General features: G+C 33.1%; 9 protein-coding genes across 9 annotated transcripts; 5 read left to right on the top strand and 4 right to left on the bottom strand.

Moving 5' to 3' along the window:
* Nucleotides 1–501: 501 nt before the first annotated feature.
* Nucleotides 502–4,191, top strand: GDE1 (glycerophosphocholine phosphodiesterase; the record flags this gene model as incomplete). Its single annotated transcript, XM_001646406.1, has 1 exon — nucleotides 502–4,191. One exon carries the CDS (start codon nucleotides 502–504, stop codon nucleotides 4,189–4,191), a length of 3,690 nt encoding a protein of 1,229 aa, XP_001646456.1.
* A 185-nt stretch (nucleotides 4,192–4,376) lies between these two features.
* CAR1 (arginase) lies at nucleotides 4,377–5,336 on the bottom strand (the record flags this gene model as incomplete). The annotated part of the gene is made up of 1 exon (XM_001646405.1): nucleotides 4,377–5,336. One exon carries the CDS (start codon nucleotides 5,334–5,336, stop codon nucleotides 4,377–4,379), a length of 960 nt encoding a protein of 319 aa, XP_001646455.1.
* A 1,716-nt stretch (nucleotides 5,337–7,052) lies between these two features.
* On the top strand, nucleotides 7,053–8,309 carry PEX25 (Pex25p; the record flags this gene model as incomplete). Its single annotated transcript, XM_001646404.1, has 1 exon — nucleotides 7,053–8,309. The coding sequence occupies one exon, from the start codon at nucleotides 7,053–7,055 to the stop codon at nucleotides 8,307–8,309; it is 1,257 nt and encodes a 418-aa protein (XP_001646454.1).
* A 212-nt stretch (nucleotides 8,310–8,521) lies between these two features.
* Nucleotides 8,522–9,418, bottom strand: TOA1 (transcription initiation factor IIA large subunit; the record flags this gene model as incomplete). The annotated part of the gene is made up of 1 exon (XM_001646403.1): nucleotides 8,522–9,418. One exon carries the CDS (start codon nucleotides 9,416–9,418, stop codon nucleotides 8,522–8,524), a length of 897 nt encoding a protein of 298 aa, XP_001646453.1.
* Nucleotides 9,419–10,382: 964 nt separating this feature from the next.
* Kpol_1048p24 (uncharacterized protein) lies at nucleotides 10,383–13,523 on the top strand (the record flags this gene model as incomplete). Its single annotated transcript, XM_001646402.1, has 1 exon — nucleotides 10,383–13,523. One exon carries the CDS (start codon nucleotides 10,383–10,385, stop codon nucleotides 13,521–13,523), a length of 3,141 nt encoding a protein of 1,046 aa, XP_001646452.1.
* Nucleotides 13,524–14,258: 735 nt separating this feature from the next.
* DCP2 (decapping enzyme complex catalytic subunit) lies at nucleotides 14,259–16,766 on the top strand (the record flags this gene model as incomplete). Its single annotated transcript, XM_001646401.1, has 1 exon — nucleotides 14,259–16,766. The coding sequence occupies one exon, from the start codon at nucleotides 14,259–14,261 to the stop codon at nucleotides 16,764–16,766; it is 2,508 nt and encodes an 835-aa protein (XP_001646451.1).
* A 93-nt stretch (nucleotides 16,767–16,859) lies between these two features.
* On the bottom strand, nucleotides 16,860–18,317 carry NCS2 (Ncs2p; the record flags this gene model as incomplete). Its single annotated transcript, XM_001646400.1, has 1 exon — nucleotides 16,860–18,317. One exon carries the CDS (start codon nucleotides 18,315–18,317, stop codon nucleotides 16,860–16,862), a length of 1,458 nt encoding a protein of 485 aa, XP_001646450.1.
* Nucleotides 18,318–19,514: 1,197 nt separating this feature from the next.
* On the top strand, nucleotides 19,515–21,308 carry TOM70 (protein channel TOM70; the record flags this gene model as incomplete). The annotated part of the gene is made up of 1 exon (XM_001646399.1): nucleotides 19,515–21,308. The coding sequence occupies one exon, from the start codon at nucleotides 19,515–19,517 to the stop codon at nucleotides 21,306–21,308; it is 1,794 nt and encodes a 597-aa protein (XP_001646449.1).
* Nucleotides 21,309–21,623: 315 nt separating this feature from the next.
* NMA111 (Nma111p) lies at nucleotides 21,624–24,596 on the bottom strand (the record flags this gene model as incomplete). The annotated part of the gene is made up of 1 exon (XM_001646398.1): nucleotides 21,624–24,596. The coding sequence occupies one exon, from the start codon at nucleotides 24,594–24,596 to the stop codon at nucleotides 21,624–21,626; it is 2,973 nt and encodes a 990-aa protein (XP_001646448.1).
* Between the last annotated feature and the right edge of the window lie 161 nt (nucleotides 24,597–24,757).

Raw genomic sequence — 24,757 nt, 5'->3', positions numbered from 1 at the left:
CAAATCTTACCAAGAAAAAAAAAGACAAACACATGGCTAATCAATATCAATATCAACCCAATCCACACGTTCCTGTAGATTGAACAGTCCAGTTATTACCATCATCATTGCCTTTATAATTCCTGTTATCCTCATCAAAACTGCTTCTTATTTGCTTTCGAATTCGAAATTATCACCTAAAATGTCCGAATCGAACTATTTTTTTTCCAACTGGCTTTCCCTTCTAAGAGGCCTCGATTACTTAACTTTCCCCTAACCTATCTACGAATAAGGTAAAGATGTTTTAGGTTAAGGTATCAAACTTTATATTCGATGTAGTTTATTACAAGGATGGTTTAACCGTTGATGGTTCATTTGGATATATATATATGTGTGTATGTTTATTTGTGTTTATTTCTGGGATTAGTTATTGTCCTTTCTTTGGTGTGATAGAGACAGGTGGAAAAACTGTAATTGCATGGTGGTGAAACTCAAGGGAGAAACTTAATTATTACAGGGTAGATGAAGTTTGCTAAAACGTTTCCAAAGTACCAGATTCCTGATTGGTCTACTAAATATATCAATTACAGGGCTTTGAAAAAAGTTATAAAAAAAATTGAGGAACAGCAAGAAATTCTGTTCGATCAAGACAATAATATTCATGATAATGATGATATCACTGGGAGTGAAGGTATTAATAGCAGTCCTCCTAGAAGAAGACGAAATGTTCATAAATGGGAAGAAAACTATTTGAACGATGAAAATGTTAAGATTCTGATTGACTGTTTTTTATTACAATTTAATGAGGACTTGAAAAAAGTGGAAACTTTTTATATGGAAAAATCAAATGAATATAATAAAAGACTGAATAGACTATTGAGTTCAAGTCAATTTTTAATTGTTAATAATCAATTTGATGATGTTGAAAAATCTTCAAACTTGTCGATTGATTTGATTCAAGATTTACAAGAAATTAAATATATCTTGTTGAGACTATCGATACATTTCCAAGAATTGAAATCTTATTGTGAGTTAAATAAGAAAGCTTGTTTGAAAATTTTGAAAAAACTAGATAAAAAAATAGGAACTTCAATTAAGGAATCGTATTACATCGAGAATGTCGAACCTTTAAGTTTCATCAATTATAACAACGTAAAATTAGATATCCAAATTATTGAAAATATTATGGAAAAATTCGTTCCTGAATTAATAAATATAGAAAAGGATTCCATTAATCAACTTTCAAAAATCTTCAATAATAATAAAAAAAACCCTTTATTGGCACAAGATGAAATCTTTAAATTCATAGAAAAGGATGACTCAAAACAGATGAAACAACTATTACTATCAAAATATGAAAAAATTGAAAACATACCGATACGATATTTCATCAACTTATTGAACAACGCAGCGCTGTTCTTGGCATTTAGCTGTATCGATACAATTTTGGCAATAATCCCTTCTTTACAAGATAATTCAGATTTAAATTATAGAAATTTCTTTCATTACCATATTATTACATTGGGGGAGAATTACGAAGTTATCAATAACTTCTCACAAGAAATGACCATTTATAGAGAAACTTCAACTGCTGAAATAAAAGAATTGTCGTTGAAAAGAGAAGATTCAAGTTTGGCCTTCGATATTGAAGTGTTCAATAATTCAAATTCCAAAATTAGCTTCGGTATAGTTTATATCTTGGAAAGTTTGGACCCAAAATTTTATTCATGCTTAGTAGCAAAAGATGGCTTTGGAAGAACTGTTCTGCATTATGCTGCTCAATATGGTTTGGCTGATTTGGTAGATATAATTATGGAAAAATTGATTCAATGGGATCTTTGGGATAGTTCCATCTCTATAGATAGCATTGACCACTGGGGTGATATCGATTCAAAAACACCGATGGAATTGGCTATTATTGGAAAACACCCTTTGACTATTACAAGACTGCTACAGTACGTTATTACAGAAAAGGCAAATAATTCATTAGTACAACTGGCTATTTCGTTAAAGAAATCATCATTGGTAAGAGCCCTTTTTTCGAGAAAATGCTACGATATCAATGGAGTAGATTCGGAATATAACGAATCAAATTTATACATTGCTTCAAAATTAAATTTGCCTAATATTGTTAAATTTCTACTAGAAAATGGTGCTTCAACAGATATTACTGAAAGTCTGTTTTCGTGGAATCCATTATTTATTGCTGCTGTTGAAGGTTATAAAGAAATTGTACAATTATTGCTAGATTTTGGAGCTAATAAATATATTTTTGATGAAAGCGGATGGACTCCAATGGAACAAGCAACATTGAATGGGTATCTGGATATAGCGGAGTTGATTTCTTTACCAGATAAAGATTCCATTATGAAACCAAATTTACATAAAATGATGAATACATCATCAAAACCAATCTTTACTCTAGATTCTTCTACAAAAATATCAGATATGACGACTAATGATAATAATGATAGCAGTGCTAATAATAATATTCCAACAGAGAAGAAAGAAAACGGTACCAATGGTATGAATGGTGGAAACTTAAAGCAGACTAAATCGTTTGGTCATGATCATTTAGAGTCAGATCAATCTGTCATTTTAGTTACTTTGGGAGGTCATGATTCTAGAATCCAATCACCAGCTATATCAATAGATAAAGATGTCATATTAAAAAGTTTTCCAAAGGCCATTAAAAATGGACTATCATTATCCATCGTCTGTTTAGATGCAAGTGAAAGGGAAGAGATCATAGATCTTCCATTGGATTTCAATCCTGATTCTATTAGAATCAATGTTCCTTACAAATCTGACTTCTCGCATATTATATATTTTAGTCTTCTTGCGGATGACGAAGTTACTTCACCTAGGGGCACACCAGATTTTCTACAGTTCAATAAAAATACTGCCACAGCATCAGCTCCAAATAAAAAAGTTATTGGTAGAGCAATAGCCTTTCTAAATAAAACTGGTACATTCGTTGGTAATAATAAAAGATCGCTAAATGACATAGCAACAATTCCTATAATTGGTAGAGATTCATTGGATGTACTGGGTTCTGTTACATTTGAATTTCTAATCATTACACCCTTTAAGCATTCTAAAATGACTTTTGAAAGGACAGAAGCATATTGGAAATCTTTGGTATCCACTAGAGTAATTGGTCATAGGGGTTTAGGTAAGAATTATAATACCAAAAAGACGTTGCAACTTGGTGAAAATACTGTAGAGTCATTTATTGCAGCCGCTTCTTTAGGGGCTTCATATGTAGAATTTGACGTTCAATTAACAAAGGATAGCGTTCCTGTGGTATACCATGATTTCTTGGTTGCAGAAACTGGTGTTGATATACCGATGCATGAATTGACATTAGAGCAATTCTTGAATTTGAACAACTGTGAAAAACATATATCTGGTATGAATAAGAAAGGAAGAAGAAACTCAATAGCAGAATTAAACTCAACCCATGTATCCAGGCCATGGGAAAATATCAGTAGTAGTATGGATCATATAAGGGGATACTCTCATAAAACGAACGAAGATGGTGAAGTGGCCAATTCCAAGAATAGTTCATCTAAGGATTTTATTGATGACAGAATGAGGTTAACCAAAACATTTAAGAAATATAATTTTAAAGGTAACACAAGAGGCTTTTCAATTTCTTCATCATTTGTAACACTAGAAGAACTATTCAAGAAAATTCCAGCCAATGTAGGTTTTAACATTGAATGTAAATATCCTATGGTTGACGAAGCCGAGGAAGAAGAAACTGGACATGTTATGACAGAAATGAATCATTGGATTGATACTGTATTAAAAGTGATATTTGATAATGCAAATGGCAGGGACATTATTTTTTCATCATTCCATCCTGATATTTGTGTTATGTTATCTTTGAAGCAACCTTCGATTCCTATATTATTTTTAACAGAAGGAGGTACCACTAAAATGGCGGATTTACGAGCAGCGTCATTACAAAATGCAATTAGGTTTGCTAGAAATTGGAATTTATTAGGTATAGTATCCGCGGCAAAACCTATTTTATTGGCACCAAGATTAGTCAGAGTTGTAAAAACAAGTGGGTTAGTTTGTGTGACATATGGTGTTGAGAATAATGAGCCTGAAAATGTTGTAGTTGAAATGAATGCTGGAGTTGACGCAGTGATTGTTGACAGCGTATTAGCAGTGAGAAAAGGATTAACCAAAGAAAGTTAGTCCAATGTAAATAAGAAACACCACAGAAATCGATATAATATTATATACTGTAGTATAGAGATTTAAATATTATATTTATTTGCTTCTTATTAAGTACACAAATCTTTGATAATCGGTTAAAATAAAGATAATGATTACGGTTTCGTTATACATTCAATGAATATTTATTTAATGTTATACTATTATTACAACAATGTTTCACCCAAGGCACACCGAGCAATTGCGCAACCAGCTGAAATAGTATCTACAACATGAATATCGTTGTGGGATAAATCTGGGTTACATTCTACTACATCTAAAGCTACTAGTCTACCTGTTTCAGCCAATCTTTCTACGATGAACAAACCTTCTCTTAAGGTCAAACCACCTCTCACAGGCGTACCAGTTGCAGGCACGTATAATGGATCTACTGCATCGACATCATAAGAACACATGATGGGATCATTTTCAGAAGTGGAAATTGATTCTATAGCCATTTCAATGACTTTATTGATACCATATCTATCGACATGGTACATTGAGAAAGCAGATATGTTCAAATCTTTTAAGATTTTTTTCTCAGCATCATCCAAATCTCTTAAACCAATGTAAGCAATTTTATTTGGTTTTAAATTTTTTGGTAACCATTTCAATGAAGAAGGGATCTTCTCCTCTGGGTTCAAGCCCATTAGGAAAGAAACTGGGCAACCGTGTAAGTTCCCAGATTCTGTTGAATCAACGGTATTAATATCTGCATGAGCATCGATCCATAAAACCCCAGCATTTGGATATTTTTCAACCACAGCAGAGACGGTACCCATTGCAATAGAATGGTCACCACCCAAAGTCAATGGGAACCTATTATCATTTAAAGTTTCTTTGACAGAATTATGAATTAATTGAGTAGCGACACCTACAGATTTTGAATTTTTAATATTTGAACCTTTGATGTCATCCGAATCGTCTTGTAATTCGACATCAAGACCTTGCAAAGGATCTAGCAGTTTAGTTTCCCAACCCAATTCGTTCAAATTGGATTCCAAACCATGTTTTAGCATGTATTGTGGGCCTTTTTCGACACCTTGTTTCTTCTGACCACCGGAGAATGGTGCTAATACCAATGAAACTTTACGTTCATTCAAAAACTTATAATGAGGAGCCTCCATGTTTTTCAATAAATGTGTAAATACAAGTGTAAATATATATGAGTGTATGTATGAGAAGATAACACTATGTATCTGTCTCTTATTACAATGGTAATTTATAACTTTCTAGACTGTACAGAGTAGAGACTAAAGTATAGCTTGTACAGCAACAAAAATTGAGCCAAAAATAAAAAAAAAATATTAAAAAGGATTAGGTCAAACCAGAAACTCAAGAGTTGAATTGGATCAGATATTGCCTTTATATATCAAACAAAAGGTCGACTTCAAGAGAAGATATCTTTGGAGATGTCATCAAATAATGCATTGCATCATCGAAGCGATGATGCAGATGTTAAGATTGATAAATTTCGAAATTTCGAAATTTTGGCCTTTAAAAGCAAGACATACCTTTTTGGATATTATCGAAATCAGTTTAACTTTTGATATTAGGGACAAAAGTGGACAAAGTTTTGTCCATCAAAAGAGATTATAAGTCCGACAATTGGGCAGACTGTGACAAAAATTTGTACCAGGACAAATCGGGTCGCCAGTCGCTTCAACTTGCACTTAAGGGAGACAGAAAGAGCCCACCCTAACCCAACCCACCAAAAACACACCAACCGTGTGTTGTCTCCTCTCCACTCCCGGAGGTTTTTCCTCTTTTAATCTGATTTTTGAACAAAACTGCAATACAAATAAAAAATAAAGGATAATTCGGCATGTATCCGGGTAACAGTGTGTATCGGAGTTATTCTTCGGAAAATAAGCAAAAAAATAAAAATAGAAGGAAACTGTATTATTTCAAGGTTACATCGTACGAACCTTGATAATGTCGGGATGTAATTCGTTACAATAAATGGTGTCATATTATCAATATTGCTATTTAAAGAGATCATTGTACATTATTGTATATTATTGTATATTATTTAGTATCTTACTTTGTACATAAAAGAATATAGAAATTTATTATTATTAACAAGTATATTTACTTTAACCTACAGATCTCCACCCTTAAGATCCTATAGAATAAACGCCTACCAGCCTTCATTCTAACGTATACTAAATTCAATATACAACTAAATAATAATAAAGGCCAAACAATACAAAACAGCAATATCACGGGAGCACTCATAATTAGTTTATCCGGAAAACCCTCTTCGTAAATAACGACCAGTTCTCTTCATCTTGTTGTTCTTATCCCCGAGTTGCTTTTGTTTCGGTCTCCAGTTCGACTCCTGCAAGACACATCGTACTCAATTTAAAAAAAAAAGAAGCCTACATATATACACATCTTTCTTTGCCCGAACGACCGATCCAATATCAATTTTGACAATTTGATTGATGATTCCCCATGGCTTTTTTGGATATTTTCCATTTACTTATTTAAACTAACCTATGATTGATTGATTTAAATTTAAATTTAACTTTAACTCTAACTGAACAGGAGTCTAACTTAATATTATTATTTACAAATTATACTCTTTTAATTGCATGAAACTACGTTCCTTTTGGTTATATAGGTATAGGTGTAGTTGCAAACAGCTGTTTGAATCTTTAGTTTGGGGTTTCCTGTGACTTATACTTCTAATCATAATCATAGTCATATCCATACTCATACTTATAATCACAAAGTGTCTGTCCATCGGTCAATTGCCCTTATCGATACATACTCTCTCTCTCTCTCTTTACCAGTTATTTGATTTCTCAATCGTTGTTTTTAGTTTTTAAGGGCAAGCCATGGATACCTCTATAGAGAACAACACTCATCTCTACGATAATCATTTTAATGATGTCAGTTCCATGTTTCAAAATAGTACCGTTATCCTAGAGTCTGGACTGCCGTATTCGATAGATGATACTAAGGAGACAAGTAATGAGAAGGAGTCTCACAATGACGATAACAATGAACAACAACCATTGGAAAATGAAAAACTTTTGTTAAAAGAAGAGGTCATAGAGTGTAACGTTGTTAACACAACTAAAAATTTCGATATCTTGTACCATATTGTAGGCACTATTGCTGGTAAGGATAAACTGGCAAAAATTATTAGATATTCATTGGATTTATTACGTTTGTTATTAGTATATTTTAATGGGAAATTAAGGGAAAAAAATCCAAACTTAACCGTTTTTTATAAAAATTTTAATAAGTTAAAGGGAAATTACTCTTTGTTTAAATATTTTATCAAATTCCCATTAACAACTATAAAATTTTTTCTAATCTTTTCATTTAAATCAGTAGAGAAAAAAATCTCATTCATTAATTCACAATTGTCCACTTTTAGATATATCCTGAGATTCGGTTATTTACCATTTTACCTATTGCCTTATCTAGATAAATTGAAATCAATTGCAAAATCTCCACATACAATAGGGAAAATCGCCTTAAATGAAACTTTCTTACAAGATACTCTAAACATTTACTATTCGATCTTTGATGAATTAGACACATTGTATAAATTGAACCTTTGGTCAAACGACCAATTCTATAACATCGTTGGAAGACACGAAGCCTATTCATGGCAATTAGATATTTTATTAGCTTTGAAAAATAACTGGCTATCTTTGAAAAGTTTAGAAAGAAAAGAATTAGAGTTGCAATTAAAATTGCAATTTAAGGAAGAAGCATTAGAACTATCAAATTTCTACAATAACTTCAATAACGATAATGACAAAAATAATAATAATAATATTATTAACAATAATGATAACGATGACACCAAAACAGAAAAACCAGATTCTGTAATTTCATATTCTTTCTCAAATAGTTTCTCCACTTCAGATATCGAACAACAATTAAAATCAATCAAAGATCAAAAGCTAATTGTAAATTTGGATTTAGTAAGGTTGTCCTTTGATTTAATGGCAAATACAACTGACGTATTCAATATGAAAGTCCCAACTGGTACTTACTCGATCTTATCTCTGTGCTCTGGTATAACAGGGTTCATTAAAATTTGGATAAACACTAGGAGAGAATTATCATCAAATTAAAAAGATATCAATAATTAATAAATTGGTATTCATACCCACCCATGAATTGGTTATTTCATTCTAATTGATGTATGTGTCTTCCAATTTTGTCTTAATATTATTATCTAATCTTCTTTTATTTTTTAAGGAAAATTCTTTTATCAAAAAGTGTATATACCTTTTAACACAATATATCATTACATATAAGTATATTTATTTATATTACAAATTCTTTATACCCACTCAGCTTCTACGTTAGCCTTTTGGAATGTATAATCTTTCCGATTAATAGTTGCAACACCATCCTTCAATGAACATTTCCACCTAGCCTTAGTTCTAGTAACTTTTTCGTATAGACATAATAACAAGTTTTCATCAGGACCATCATCTTCACCTTCGGAGATTAAGTAATCGTCGTCTGAATCATCCAGTTCCGAACCTACTTCATCATTATCTAGTAAAGCACTTCTCTTATTTTGTTTCTCTTGTTGTCTCAACAATTCTGCAGCTTTTTCGCCATTTTGACCCTCTATCACTAATTCAAATGGTTTCCCTTTCTCTAGAAGTCTTGGTTGCTCTTGTTGTTGTTCCTGTTCCTGTTGCTGTTCTTGTTTTTCTTTATCACTTTCTTCCAACTTATTTACTTCACTGTCGTGTTCATCCTTAACTTTGATCTCGTCTTCCTTGTTTCCTTCTGTCACTGCTGTGGGTATCTTTTCCTGTGACTCCTTCGCATTCTCTTCTGCTGTTCGTTGTACGTTCTGTGAATCTTCGGTATTCTTGTTATTATTACTATCTATGCCACCCGGTAGTACTAGACCATTTGGTTCTTCTTCTTTTAATGAAAATTCAGCTGGCACAGTGTCATTAGTGTTGGAATTTTGATTTGTACTATCCTCTCCACCATCAATGGCTTGTTGTTGTTGTTGTTGTTGTTCATTTTCATAGTTATTGACATTCCAACTGAAATGGGTTACGCTTGTTTCTGTCAATTTTTGTTGCCAAACTCTTTTCAAATCTTGCAAAGTCTGTTCATCGATCCCTGCATTTTCAAAATCTTCACGAACTTCATTAATCACTGATTCCCCTACTATATTGTCATATTCTCTACTAGCATCTACTTCTGCCATATTGCTGATTTATACTGCCATATATTTGTTTCCGTCTGACTTTAACATGATCAGATTCTCTCCCACTGAACTTTCAACGATACTAAATGATACACTGGATTCCATCCACATTGATATCCTTGCTTAGCTGTACCTTTATATGAGCGTGTGTGCGTGTGTTTGTATGTTTATTTTATTTAACAATTTCCTTATTGACCAAAAATAAATAAAAACCTCGCTTCTAAACCAATTAAAGCCCACCCAAAAAGAGAAAACAAATGGTAACCTCACTCGACTAGTCTGATCCAACCTTAATCACCTCGTGTTTTTGGCCAGTAGTTGCTGTTTAAACTAATTAACCACTTCTTTTAAGTATGTTGTAACTGGTTAAATTTCAATATTTTTTTCGAAATTTTTCATTTTTCGTTTTTGCCAAATTTTATGTTTTTGGTCCTCAATAGATTCAGGTCACGTGCCATCGATGGTCATGTGATCATACATCACATGATTTGCGACACAATCACGTGCAACGTTTTGAAATAGAAAAAAATTGTTCCGTCTTCGTTTTGTTTCGGTTTCCTCCGAACTATACGCCAAACTGCATTCGAAACTCCCCTCCCCCCACGGAAGTAACTCTGGGCAGAGCAAAAAAAAAGAAAAAGTACCAAAAAAATATCGAAACATCCAAAATTTCGAACCTTCCAAATAAAGTTTCATAACTGATTCGAATCTAATAGTCCATGATTGCCCTTGACCTGTTCGAACATTTGCTTTACAATTCATTACTTGCATGGCATGGTATATTTGGTTGGTATGGTTCGTGTCACCACCGTTCTTATCTTTAAACATTCATTTCTTGTGCATTCTTTCTATATTTACAGCTCTTTCTTTATCTTCATATCCATATCCATATTCATATTCATATTTATATTTATACTAGGTATATTAATACATTACAAGACTAGCTAACTCGGTTCGGTTTTGAATGGGGGATAATTTAGATTCTAGTGCAGGTAGTTCTGCATTTGATCTTTTGCAACAGTATAATGACCATCGCTTCGCTAAAGATATGGCTCTTAAGGAAATAGAAACCCAGCTTATTACGCCTAGCAACTCTCAGGGTGCCAGTAACGTGGAGATGGACTCTTTGAAGGCTAAGATTATAGAATTGGAAAACATTATTATCGAAAAAGATTTGGAGATACAAAGGTTGAATGAAATTATAGCTAATAGTGGCGACAATGATAAAAGCAAGGAAGAGGACGATGCCATTAAAATGACTCCTACCATCGATAGGAATGAGATTGTTCCAGTACCTACTATTATTTTAGATCAAAAGACAACTCTGACTCCAGATTTAGCCACTCCGGCAACTTCCGTCACTTACACAACTTCGAGGATTACTATTACTTCTCCAAATAAAAAAATGGACTCTCCTACTGCTTCTTCGATCTCTGGCCATCTTCAAGATGATGAGATAGAATTGATGCCAAAGAGTCCCTTGAGGAAATTGAGCAAAAATATTTCTGATGATAACGGCTCGATGGATTTTTCACCAATCTCAAAACAGAAGTTAAACAATTTCGCTGATCTAGTGGATTCAACATTCGATGAATCTATAAATAATTCCACAAACAAGATAGATGTATCCATAAAAAATAAAGATGATGAAAATAATAACGATAATGACAACGAAAACGACAACGACAATGACAATGGCAACGATAATGACAATGACAATGACAATGACAATGACAATGACGTAGAATCAAATTATAGTGATCGCAATATCGATTTGTCAACTCCAGTCTCGGAATCTTTAGGTTCGCCGTTATTGATAAATAAATCAAGTGAAAAATTATTTGCTGTCCAAGATAGCAATCAATCCGTTACCGCGTCTTCTCTTAGATCAACGTCGAATGGTTCTTCAGTGAAGACTTCGGCTCAATCGAGATCTGTCAGTGTAAATTCAATACCTACAGCAAGCACTCCATTGACTGATGTTTATTCAAATAGACCAAAGCCACTTTCAGAATCTACATCTCTATCTTCAACAAATAGCATCCAAAAACAACAGATTTTACAAGCTACTCGACAACAGCAACATCAGTCTTTGTCAAGAAATATAACTCCTATTAAATCAGACATTCCTTTATTCATTCAACCTGGTGAGTTTGATACAATTTTAGTACAAGTTATAAGTACTTTGTTTTATCAACAAAGTTTGAATGGCTTTGATGACAATAGAAATGAAGATTCAAATTTCATTCTAATTAGTGTATTAGATAAGAATACTCATAAAGAAATCTTTAAATTTTCAAAAACTATAGAGAAAATTTACGAATTGGATTCTTTATTAAGATCGACTATTTCAATTCTTGATTTGCAACTTTTACCAGCATTACCGGATAAATCAATTTTTCAAATGTATACACCTTCAAAGATTGATGACAGGCGTGAAAAATTAAATGAATATTTCCAAAAACTATTTTTATTTAAAGACTTTCCACCAACTATTGCATTAAAGGTTGCACAATTTATTAGTACAGACACTATAATTCATCCTATCTATTCAGGTGAAAATGTAAAAGAAGGACCTTTATTGATTAGAAGGCCAAAAACATTGGGTACTGCTACAGGATGGAGGCTAAGACAAGTGACGTTGAAAAATGAAACCTTATATTTGTTTAACGAAAGAAATACTCAATTGGTGGAGACTATTAAATTAAGACAAGCGACTATTGAATTGTTGCCCAATTTACCTGAGGATAAATTTGGTACTAAGAATGGATTTGTAATAAATGAACACAAGAAATCGGGTCTTTCGAGCACTACTAAATATATCTTATGTGCAGAAAAATCCAAAGATAGAGAATCATGGGTTTCTTTGATAAACGAAATGATATTTAATCCACCTAAATTACCGGCATCCAATTCGTTTACGTTATCTAATTCTTCTAATTCGAACATTTCGCAGGGAACTAATTTATTGAACATTTCTTCAGGCAATAGAATAACATCAAGTTCGAGTGCAAACTCTAACCTTGAATCTACAACGTATTTTTCAAACAAAACTGAAAATATTGATAGTGTTTATGTTACTGACTTGTCAGCAGAGGCAAATAATCCATCCTCAACATATGCGAATAATTCATGCAGTAAGATTTCATTAGGTAAAACAACACCAAACTCATCAAGGAACGATGTTTCTGAAATACATGAATCAGACAGTAAGAGAAATAAAATGAGAAATCTGTTTCCTTTTAAGATGTTAACTACATCGAATACATCAACCAGCAGTTTACCTAATAATTCTTCAGAAACATCTTTATCACATGAAGCAGATATTAAATATTCAGATGCTTCAATTAACAAATCATTAGAGATGTTAAACTTAGCTGGACCTGAGTCTAAAACAACAAATTGCAATTTTGTATTTGGAAGTACGCTTGAAAAATGTTTAGCCCTAAGCTCTCGAATATATCAAAGTGAATATCAATTACCAAGTATTGTTTATAGGTGTCTGGAATATCTTTATAAGAACCAAGGGTTGCAAGAAGAGGGTGTATTTAGATTGAGTGGATCAAGTGCATTGATTAAATCATTACAGGATCAGTTTGATAGAGATCACGATGTTGATTTATGTGAATATAATAAGAACGTCAGTGCACGTAGCGATATAGATTATGAAGATAATTCGAGATCGGGTACATACATTGATATTAATACAGTGACAGGACTGTTGAAACTTTATTTGAGAAAACTGCCTCATTTAATATTCGGAGATGATAATTATTCTACATTTAAAAAAATCGTTGATGAGAATCCTAAGGATGAAGCCACTATAGCTATTGAATTTCGTAAATTGATCCAAGATGGATCAGTTGCTAAACCTAATGTTGCATTGATGTATTCATTATTTGAATTGTTAGTTAGAATTAATGAAAACAATAAAATTAATAAAATGAATATCAGGAATTTATGTATTGTCTTTTCACCGACTTTGAATATTCCAATAAACGTTGTTCAACCGTTTATCGTTGATTTTGCATGTATATTCAAGGGAGAAGCACCAATTGATGCATCTCGTAGAGAAAGCTTAGATGTACATATTCCACAACTATGAGCTAATATTATCTAGCTACATTATTAATTAAATATATATATATATATATTCATATACATATATAGAAGCATTATAAATAACATTTGTAAAATTATATAAACTTTCCAATGGGTATCATTGTTACATTTTATTGTTTGTCAACATAATAATGACAGTCAAGTAGTTCAACAAAGTGTCACTTTCTCCAGATGGGATGTTACTGGGAAATAAGACCATGTGATAATCACCTGACTGTCTCATCATTCACGTAATTTATTTACCCGGTCCATCACGTGTTATTTATTTCCGGGTAACAGTTATGTTTGTTTCTTTGAAAAAGATTGTTGGTTGGCAGAAGTATCGTTTCAAGTATTGCCATTAACAAGAAATATTGAACTTAACTTATAAAATGTGTATATCAAGAGAATGGAAAGAATGTATTGTATATTATAAACCAATTTAACAGAAAGGATACCGAAGTTGCCTATACTAGTTTAAGCATTTAATAAAGTGTATTGGTGGTTCGTTGTTGTGTTTTTTCCCCTGTTTGATAGAGTTATTTTTTTTGTCTTTTCTGAATTAAATTGCAAAAGGATATATAAAAAAAAATATTCAAATATTAATATTGATAAAAGATAATAATAATAATATAATAGTAATAATAGTAATAATATTAATAGCAATTTTTGCTCTAGATACATTTGTTATATTGCGTTTTAATCATATCACTACTATTTGATCAAATTAAAATTAGCTATGTCTTTACCTCTTCGACATTCAATTGAAACTGAAACTTCTCTGGATAGGATTTTAGAAGATCTTTTAGTAAGATTTATCCTTAATGTTCCGCCTGAAGACTTGTCTTCGGTGGAGAGAGAATTGTTCCACTTCGAGGAAGCTTCATGGTTTTATACTGATTTTATTAAGTTAATTAATCCTCAGTTACCTTCCTTAAAAATTAAGTCCTTTGCAACAAACATTATTAGAATGTGTCCCCTTGTATGGAAGTGGGATATTAAAGCAGATCAAGCTTTACAAAAGTTCTCCCTTTATAAGAAATCAATCCCTGTTAGAGGTGCAGCTATTTTCAACGAAAGATTTAATAAGATATTATTAGTTAAAGGCACAGAATCAGATACTTGGTCTTTCCCTCGTGGTAAAATTTCAAAGGATGAAGACGATGTACAATGTTGTATAAGAGAAGTGAAAGAAGAAATTGGCTTCGATTTGACTGATTACATCGATGAAAATCAATTTATTGAAAGAAATATTTCAGGTAAAAATTATAAGATTTTCTTGGTCTCAAAAGTACCTGAAAGTACTCAATTTAAACCACAAGTAAGAAATGAAATTGAAAAAATTGAATGGAAGGATTTTAAAAAAATTACAAAATCGGTTTATAAATCTACTACTTCAACAAAATACTACCTAATAAATTCGATGATAAGACCGTTATCAATGTGGTGTAGACGTCAAAAACAAAATAAGGGAGATGATCAATTAAAGAAATATGCTGAGGAACAACTGAAATTGTTATTGGGTATCCCTGTTACTGATGAATCGATTAGAAATATCGTAAATGGTATTTCCAATGATAACTTGAGTGAACATGAATTCATAGCATCACAAAACGAAATCAATAATCAAATGCAACCTCCTTCTCAAACTCCTCAACATGGTTTGGACTTAGATCCAGGAAGAGCGTTATTGGATTCTTTACAATCAGCATTTAATTCAAATCAACAACAAAGTTTCATACCATTACAGCTTCCACCTCAGAATCCAAACAATGTTATGTTCCCAATGATGAATAACGTTTTCCAGCCTTTTACACCTTATCCTTTTGTCAATTCAAATAATGGTAATATAATGTTTAATGCAAATCAACTGCCACCTTTACGTGCAAACGTAACTTCAACCTTAGACAGTCAAAACCAAATGGATGAGAATATGGGTAATAATTCATTGCCTTTAACTCCAAACATCAATTCTTTATCTAGACCATCTATTGTCCAAACATCAGGCAGTAATGATGCAAAACAATTATTATCTCTGTTGAAAGAGAAAAAAGAACCTGTATCTGGGTCTTCTACTTTCAAATTATTAAAAAGAGGAGAATCTTTTCCTCAACAAACTCCAGATACAAACTCTAGCTCATCAAAAGACCTTTTGAATATCCTACAGAACTCTACGCAGAAGCAACCTATTCAAACACAAAGTTCTTACCAAGCTGAAAGTCAAACTAATACTCAAATTGAACAAGATTCAGACGAAGATTATGAAGCATTCGAAAGCAGTTCAGATGAGGAGGAACAAGAGCAATTAGAAGAGCTAAATAGTGATGAAATTCCAAATCAAATTAACGTCCCTAAGGATATATTATCAGAAAATCAATTTAGAACGAATAACTTAGATATCCCACATAAAGACAATAAAGATGATAGTACTATGTGCGAGCCAGATCTTATCGTGTCTACGCCTCCTGTTGTTGAAAATAAGCCTAAGCAAAAGATTAAATTATTGAGAAGGGGAGAAACACTTGACAAGGAAAACTTGCTTTCACCACCAAGTGTTTTTCGCGAGTCATTACCTTATTCTGCTGATCGCAAAGATGAAGTTACATCTGCCAAACCATTGATGGAGATGTTGAAAAAGCCACTGCAATCATCTACAGCACAAAATCAATATACACCATCGCCAACAACAACATCAACATCAACAACTGCAGCAGCAGCTTCAACAATATCTTCGAATCCATTGCTGGATTTATTAAAAGGTCCTGTTAGAGGCAACGGAGGTAGCGTATCCCCTACCAATAATAGTGAACAATTCAGAGGTAGTTCTATTACTCAATCTTTTGATTCAGGCAGCATAGCGCAATCTAATGCACATGAATTATTGAACGTCTTGAATAGTCCTCCTTCTCATAAGACAAACGATTTCTTCCAACCCAATATGAATGAGCCTAATATCGCGAACATTGGCGATACTATCAGTTCGTTACCTCGTATGGTTTCTAGTCCTTCCCAATATCAAATGCCTATAAATAATAATAATATGATTTCTCAAAATCATCCTCCACCAGGATTACCTCCATTACAATCCCAATCTTCTGCTAATCAATTTCTGAATATTTTAAATGGTGGGAGTCCTGCTGTAGGTGACAACATTGCATATTCACCATTTGGTGGTCAAATTTCACAAAATGGACCAAACTCAAACTCTGCATCCAATCAATTATTAAATATACTACATAGAAAGTAGGTTTGGGATATATATACAGATATAGATATTTTAGAAAATAATTTTCTTGAATTTGTTTATATTTCTATGTAATAATAATATATATAAATATAATTACTCTTCGTGATCAGTCAAGACATAATCTTCTAAAACTGAATTCAATTCTTTATCATCATGCACAGGCCAAACCACAGATTTATCTTTGAATGTATTCAATGTTATGGTACATCCGTAACATAGGCATGCCTTAGATCCATTTTCTTTTACGAATTCATTCAATCTAAAGAAGTCCATTTCTGAGTTTTTCAATTTGTCATTGTTATAATTTTTCCATCTTTGATAGTTTTCTTTCTCTTCATCTGTTTCCAGTGGATGACCTTTATTTTCTGTAATTGATGTTATCCACTGTGATGGATCTGAATATATTTTCTGCATGCAGAGGTTACATTTGCTAATTTTAAAGTTTTCTTGAGATTTAGGTTCTGCCAATTTATCACCGGTTCTAACGACAGTTGAGATGACATTTGAGTAATCACCTTCTATCACTTCGAAATAATTTCTTGCGAGTTCGTTTATAGTTTTATTCTTTAATGAATTTGTCTGTATTTTATCCGTATTTTGATTTATTTTATTAACAAGTAGTGCATCCTGGATGTTATAGTTTATTAAATAGTTGTGTAAACCAGAGTTGTAACAGTATGCGTCGATTTCTGTCAATAAAATATCTTTCAAAGGGTATAAATTTTTAAACTTGTTCCCATAGTTTTCATCGAAATCATCTGTATTGAGACTGCTAGAAATGGCTGAACCTCTTCCTTTGACAATCAACGAAATGACTTCGTCAGCTAGTCTGGTCATTGAATGTCCCCATAAAATTGCTTTGAAATCATGTTGGAATGCATATTTTTTAATAGCATGTTTTGTAACAAATGCCAATAAATCTTGATAAGTTGATCTGTCGGAACATTGATCTAGTATTTCAGATAGTGTAAGTTTTTTTTCTATTATCGATTGATCTTTCAAGTTTAGTGATTTTATTAGGAAATCAGTTTCTTGTAAGACCAATGATTGTAAATGTGGTGAATTATCAAAAAATTGGTTTATGTCAACTAAATGGAATTTAATTTTCTGATTATTTTCTTTATATTTTGCATTGATCAATTTTGAAACGTTTTCTTTAATTTGGTTTTGAATTTGTTCATCATGGAAACAGATAATTACGTCTACTGTGAAACCAGTTTTCCCTCTATGAGTTATTGATTGTTCTAATAGAGTATCATTTAAGATATCTAGCATTACTAAAGAAGAAGAACCGAAGGATAAAGGGACCAAAATTTTTGAGTTTAAATTCTGTAGATGGGCATCTTGTTCTGATCTAAGTTTATCCTTGTACATAACTTTAAAGATGTCTTGGTAATATTGGTCTGACATCATTTGTTTACGTTGTTTTAGTGAGACGAAGTTACGAAAACAGTCTGTACAAAACTTTTCCTTTCTTGAAATGACGCTGGCGTGATTTTTGTTACATCTTTGACACAACAGTATGTCAGAGTGTGAGTGTGAGTCTGACATGGTGAATGTTTTTGTCTGTAATCTATTTGAATTAAAATTGAAATGAAAAGTCTATAAATATTGAGATCAGGATATTTTGTAAATTTTGTCTATAACAAAATAAAGAGATCACACAGTGTGCCGATAACTTGAGTGGATGGGATAGTAATAAGGTTTTATAAGCTCTAAACCAAATCAAAAAAGTGCGATGAGGTGAAATTTTTCAATATTATCACTTTTATCACTTTTTCAGTATTATCTATGTAAGTAACTAAGTAACTAAGTAAGTATGTATGTTAGATCGATACAACGATGCCGGTGCTAATAACACTCATGAGAAGGACAATGTGTGATTTTTGGAACACCGATGTTTCGTCACCAATGATATATGTCCAGTGAGCACGTGATGGGGAGAGAGAAGACGTTGTTCACGTGATGTGATGTGGTGTTGTGTGGTGGAGACTAGTACTGTTTGATAAGTGGGAGTGGGAGTGTATCGAGAATTATATATGTTCCCTTTCTAATGTGCAATAGTGATTGTACTGGGCAGCTAATATTGTCGGTCAGTCTTTCCCCTTGTGTATGTATGTCCCTCTCACCAACCACCACAAAATACATACACACGCCTACCCCTAACGCCGGGTAACTCACCGTCTATTTCGTCCTGATCTCTGATCTCGCATTGTTCGTACACCATGAGTGTCCGGGTAATCCAGATAACACTCACCAAACAAAAAATTGTTCGAAACTTCGAAACTTCGAAATAAGACAGAACCCACCCATTTTATCGCATATCTACTAACTAATTTAAAAAATATTAAGAGAGAAGAGCAGTATTACCACTTCAATTTAGGATTGATTTGAAGTTTAAATAGTCTCAAGAGGTAGACGTAGACGAAGTTGTTACTGGTTCATACATAACTCTAAAGTTAATTGAGTTTATTGGTCTTTTTTTTACATTCGATCCGTCTTTGTTCACATAAGAATAGGTATAACTAATTTTTTTATTTTTTGGTATATTAAACTTATAACAATTCCCCTTTTTCGATTCTCATATATATATATATATATATATATATACATACAAAAATAAGAGGAATAGAAAGGACAATTGATAAATTGATTGGTTTTAGGGATTTAACACTGTCTCTCATACTTCTGTGATTTGATTATTTCGTTGCGGGAAGCAAATATAAAAATAAAAATAAAACATATCCAATGTCTTCAGATAACTCTATCGGTGCCTTTGTGGCCAGAAATAAAACTGCTATCATAGCTACCGTTGCTGCAGGTACCACCGCAGTGGCTGCCTATTACTATTACTCTCAATTGCAACAACAACAACAACAACAACAAAAGGGTTCAGATGACTCCGTATCTAAAAAGAAGAAGAAAAATAAAAAGAAGAAAAACTCCTCTTCTTCTGCTAAACCTTGTTATCCAATCGATTCAAACGGTGAACCTGATTTAAAAGATAGTGCTAACTTCACCGAAGAACAAAAGGAAACTTACTCAGTGGCTTTGAAAGATAAAGGTAACCAATTCTTTAAAGAACAGAAATATGAAGATGCATTGAAATACTATAACTACGCCTTGGATTTGAAACAAGATCCAGTCTTCTACTCCAACATCTCCGCATGTTATGTCTCTCTAGGTAATTTGGAAAAAGTCGTCGAAAGTAGTACTAAAGCTTTGGAATTGAAACCAGATTATTCAAAGGCTTTGTTGCGTAGAGCTTCTGCTAATGAAAATTTGGAAAACTTCGCAGAAGCAATGTTCGATCTATCTGTCTTGTCTTTGAACGGTGACTTTAACGAAGCTTCTATCGAACCAATGTTGGAAAGAAACTTGAATAAGCAAGCTATGAGAGTTTTGAAAGATAAAATGAGCAGTGACGCAAAGCAACAATTACCTTCAAACACTTTCTTGGCTTCTTTCTTCGGTATCTTCACTCCAGAAACTACATTGAAAAACTTCGATGAATCCAATGAAGCGGATGTAGAATTACTGAATGCTTTGGTCAATTTGTACAAAAGAAAGTCAGAAAGTTATTTGATTGCCGATGAATCCTTCTCTAAAGCTGCTGAATCTTACGTTAAACAATTGGAAGCTAACCCAGATGATGAAGTATTAAAGGAAAAAACAGCTACTGCCCTTGAATATAATGGTATTTTTAAATTTTTGAAAAACGATCCTTTGGGTTCTCATGAAGACATTCAAAGATCAATTGAATTGCATCCAAGAGTCAATGCTTATATCTACAGTGCATTGATTATGGCTGATAAAGGTGAATCTAAAAACTATTTCGACTTCTTTGACAAAGCCTTGGACGTCGATCCAAACTCCGCCCCAGTTTACTACCACAGAGGTCAAATGCATTTCTTGTCTCAACAATACGAGAAAGCTGCTGCTGATTTTGAAAAAGCTAAAGAATCTGATAGTTCTAACATTTTCCCATACATTCAATTGGCCTGCCTGACTTATCACGAAGGTAAATTCGATGACTGTGAAACTTTATTCAGTGAAGCTAAGAGAAAGTTCCCAACTGCCCCAGAAGTTCCAAACTTTTATGCCGAAGTTCTAACTGATAAGGGTGACTTTGATGCTGCCTCTAAGCAATACGATATTGCCAAGAGATTAGAAGAATCTTTAGATGCAATCCACGTCGGTGTATCTCCTTTGGTTGGTAAAGCTACATTATTAGCCAGACAACCAACTGTAGAGAATTTGTTGGAATCTACTACTTTACTAGAGGAAGCATGCAAAATGGATTCAAGATCTGAACAAGCCAAAATCGGTCTAGCTCAATTGAAACTACAACAAGAAGAAATCGATGAAGCAATCACTTTGTTTGAAGAAGCATCTGATTTGGCCAGAAATATGGAAGAAAAATTACAAGCTACTACTTTCGCAGAAGCTTCAAAAGTTCAAAAGAAAATCAGAGCTGATCCAGTTGTCAACGCCAAAATTCAAGCTACCTTAGCTGCTTATCGTGAACAAGGTTTGATTTAAATCTGAAAGTTCTTCTCCTTCCATCCCATTTATATATCTTGATGTTTTTCATACGACACTACTGTAAATATCGAAAATATTAGCTCTAAATTAGAAGCCCTCATAAAAATATAATTATTTAATTACGTAACTTTCAACATGAGATCAATTTAATTTATCGACTCTTCTTAATCAATTTATCAATAACTTTTAAAATAAGAATTATTATATAATTTTGTGAACTGACCTATGTTATACTATACAATAACTAGATAATTGTCTCGAGGTGACAAAATAATTTTAAATAATGCAGGTTTTAGAAAACAGTCTGAGTCATTAATCACTCTTAATGATTTTTTTCTCTTCGGTTTTATTAAGTTCATTCTCTATCCACTTGCCAGACTCTATGTTTTTCTTTAACTCAGTTGTTGGGAAGTAGTGATAATTGGTTTTCAAAGAAATTGCAAATGGTACATTATCAAATGTCATTAATCTCATTTTACAATAGGTATTATCTGGAATTTGTTTTATGACCTTTAAAAATGTGTCGAGATCAGGAGTTTCTGTTTCATTAACGTGTGTGATAAAGTTTGTTGCAGATATACCAAACTGAAGAGCAGGAGAAGATTCTCCTCTAAATGTGCAATAAACCCCACTTGGAATATTCATCATGGATTGCCAAACCGCATGGTGTGGAGGTTGTAAAATAGAGCCGGAAAATACAGCAATTTGGCTTGTCTCCTTCACGTATATAGTTTTAATGTTCAAGTCAATAATCTTTCCTTCACGGACAACTTTAAATCTCAAGGTTTGGCTTTCTTCGTCATCAGCAGTAGATACAACACCATCCAATTGACTCATTTCAGTTACCAATTTATCGTTGACAGCTAGAATAACATCACCTGTTTGTAACTTTACTGGTTCTTCAGTAAAAGAAACTCTTGAAACAGAAATAAATTGTAACCTATTTTCAGACTGCAGCTCCATTTTTTTAATCCATTCTTCTGGAACACCTCTAATTCTAGCTGTCAGGATAGAGATTGCACCAAAGCCTGCATCGATTATACTAACTTTAGGCTTTTTACCTTCCTTTAGTAATTCGATTACTTCTTTACAGTCTGTGATATCTAAACTCATCAAGTAAATTTTGTCTTTATTGTCTTGTCTTTCACCCAAAAACGATAACCATAGCGCTCTGATAGTACCATCATTATCTGTCAAAATACCAGAATTACATTTTGTACTTACATTACAATCAATTGAAATTGCTTCCAAATTAGTTGCACGGTATCTTGGAATTATATTACTTGGAATACTAATAGAAGAAATATCGGTAACTGAAGTTTCAGAGGTAACTAATCTGTTGTTATGGGTGAAACCAATAAAACGGGTTCTGTCACCACGTTTCATCGGGGTATTTGAGAGTTTAGGTGTAATTATATTGGCATTTACCAAATTGATATCATATTTGATTATTGCATAATTTTTAGTAGGATGCAAAAATACAATAGAAGCAGGTATCATAACAGAATCGGCAAAAGTAACGAATACATCTAGACAATCGTGTGGAACAGCTCTACGAGACACGATGATATAACCTTGTTCAGCATCAATGACTAAGCCAGATGTCTTCACGTTTTCTACAGGTAACGAATCCAAAGGAATTGCTGACACGGTGCTAACCATACATAAAGAATGTGACAAAGTTGCTATTTCAGGGATATCGATTGGGATATCGATAAATTTGGCAGCATGTGGTTTCAATTCTTCCGCTTTGATTGGTTCTGCGACATTCTCATAATCCCAAATACCAGTAACATCATTTCTCTTGTACAACCTAAATTCACTACACCAATGTCTATCGATATAAATTGAAGTAACATGAATTGTATGTTGATCTGTTAAATGATGGTATCTTAAAGTTACCCTTTGTCTGTCTGGAATAGTTTTCATGACTTCAATAAAGGTATCCAAGTTTGGTGTTTCTTTATTATCAATGGAATCAACAATCCATCCAACTCTTTCATTAGCATCGATGTTAAAGGATCCTGAAGCACTGCTAATGAAAACACCCCTGACAGGCATACCGTAAAATCTTGCCATTTGATATGATAATTCGTGGAAGGTTGCACCACAAACTTCAACATATCTATCAGGTGTAATAGAATGTAGGTCACCAACTTCGCATTTTACAGTATGTTCGATACCACCACGTTGGATAATAATTTCAATCTCTTTTCCAATACTTTCGTCCAAGATATCATCGACTTGAATGAATGAGGAAATCAGCTCGCCATTAATTGAAATTAATGTATCACCTTCTTTTATCTTGATATCAGATGGGCCTTCTCTTAAAATAGTTTCAGCGACTAGCAGACCTATTTTATCAGGGAACTGTGCACGGGCTTGACTTTCCCTATCTGCTGTCAAACCTAACCTTCTACATTCATCAAAAGGTTTTAATAGCCATTGCAGCTGAATAGTACCACGAGTAATTGGTTTGTTTGATTGTAAACATTTTAAAGCTCTTAAGATTCTATCCAATGGAAGGAAAAAATCGGTGGATGCTTCTGTGGAACCACCAGCCTGTAGTGCAACAGCATAACCATCGCTATTCACAACTGGAGAACCACTTGAACCACCAGAAGCTGCAGCTGCAGCTTGGATATACTCTGTATTGAAATCATTGTAAGTTAATTCACCGTAATCAGGTGCATTTCTATCTAACCTACTGATAAACCCAGATAAAATACTCAATTTTTCACCAGCATCATTACCAACAACTCTGATCTCTGACCCAACTTTAGCTAAAGAAGGTTTCAATTCTAGCGCTTGAATGTTCATATATTTGATCTTTGTTGGATCAAATTTTAAAAAACCAAAATCATGAACAGGATCTCTGTAGATTGGAGTCACATCACATTCTTCATGATTATCGAAAACTGCGTATCCAACAAATGGACCAGGACCAACAACATGTCTATTTGTCAATATTATACCCAATGAGGCATCGACAACAAACCCAGTAGCTTGAGATACAACAGCATTATCAGAATCAAATGGCGCCACCTGTGAAAAATGGATTGAAACAACAGATTTGACAACTTTGGCAATGGTGTTCTGCCACTTCAAATAAGTCTCAGCATCACCATAACTACTTATGTTAACTGGAATTTCAGAATCAACCTCTTCAACCATTACAATCTCATCGGTAGTATATGAATTTCTAGTTTTGGCAGGAGCTTCAGGGTCACTTCCCTCAGAAACTTCAGATAAACTTCTTTTCCTATTGGAATTTGTCACACTCATCAGATTCTAAATGTATCGTCTTGGTTACCTTACTGGTTATCATACAATTCAAAATTTAAACTAAACTTATACTTCTTACAATGCTTGAGATGACTTCGATATATTTATCTTATATACAAACTTTTGATGTGAAGAAATTGCATCGCTAAATACGATGCGAT

The sequence above is a fragment of the Vanderwaltozyma polyspora genome, genomic scaffold (genome assembly GCF_000150035.1).
Source record: "Vanderwaltozyma polyspora DSM 70294 KpolScaffold1048 genomic scaffold, whole genome shotgun sequence".
Taxonomy (NCBI): domain Eukaryota; kingdom Fungi; phylum Ascomycota; class Saccharomycetes; order Saccharomycetales; family Saccharomycetaceae; genus Vanderwaltozyma; species Vanderwaltozyma polyspora.
The sequence above is the reverse complement of the archived record's forward strand: the minus strand, read 5'-3'. Positions and strand labels throughout refer to the sequence as shown.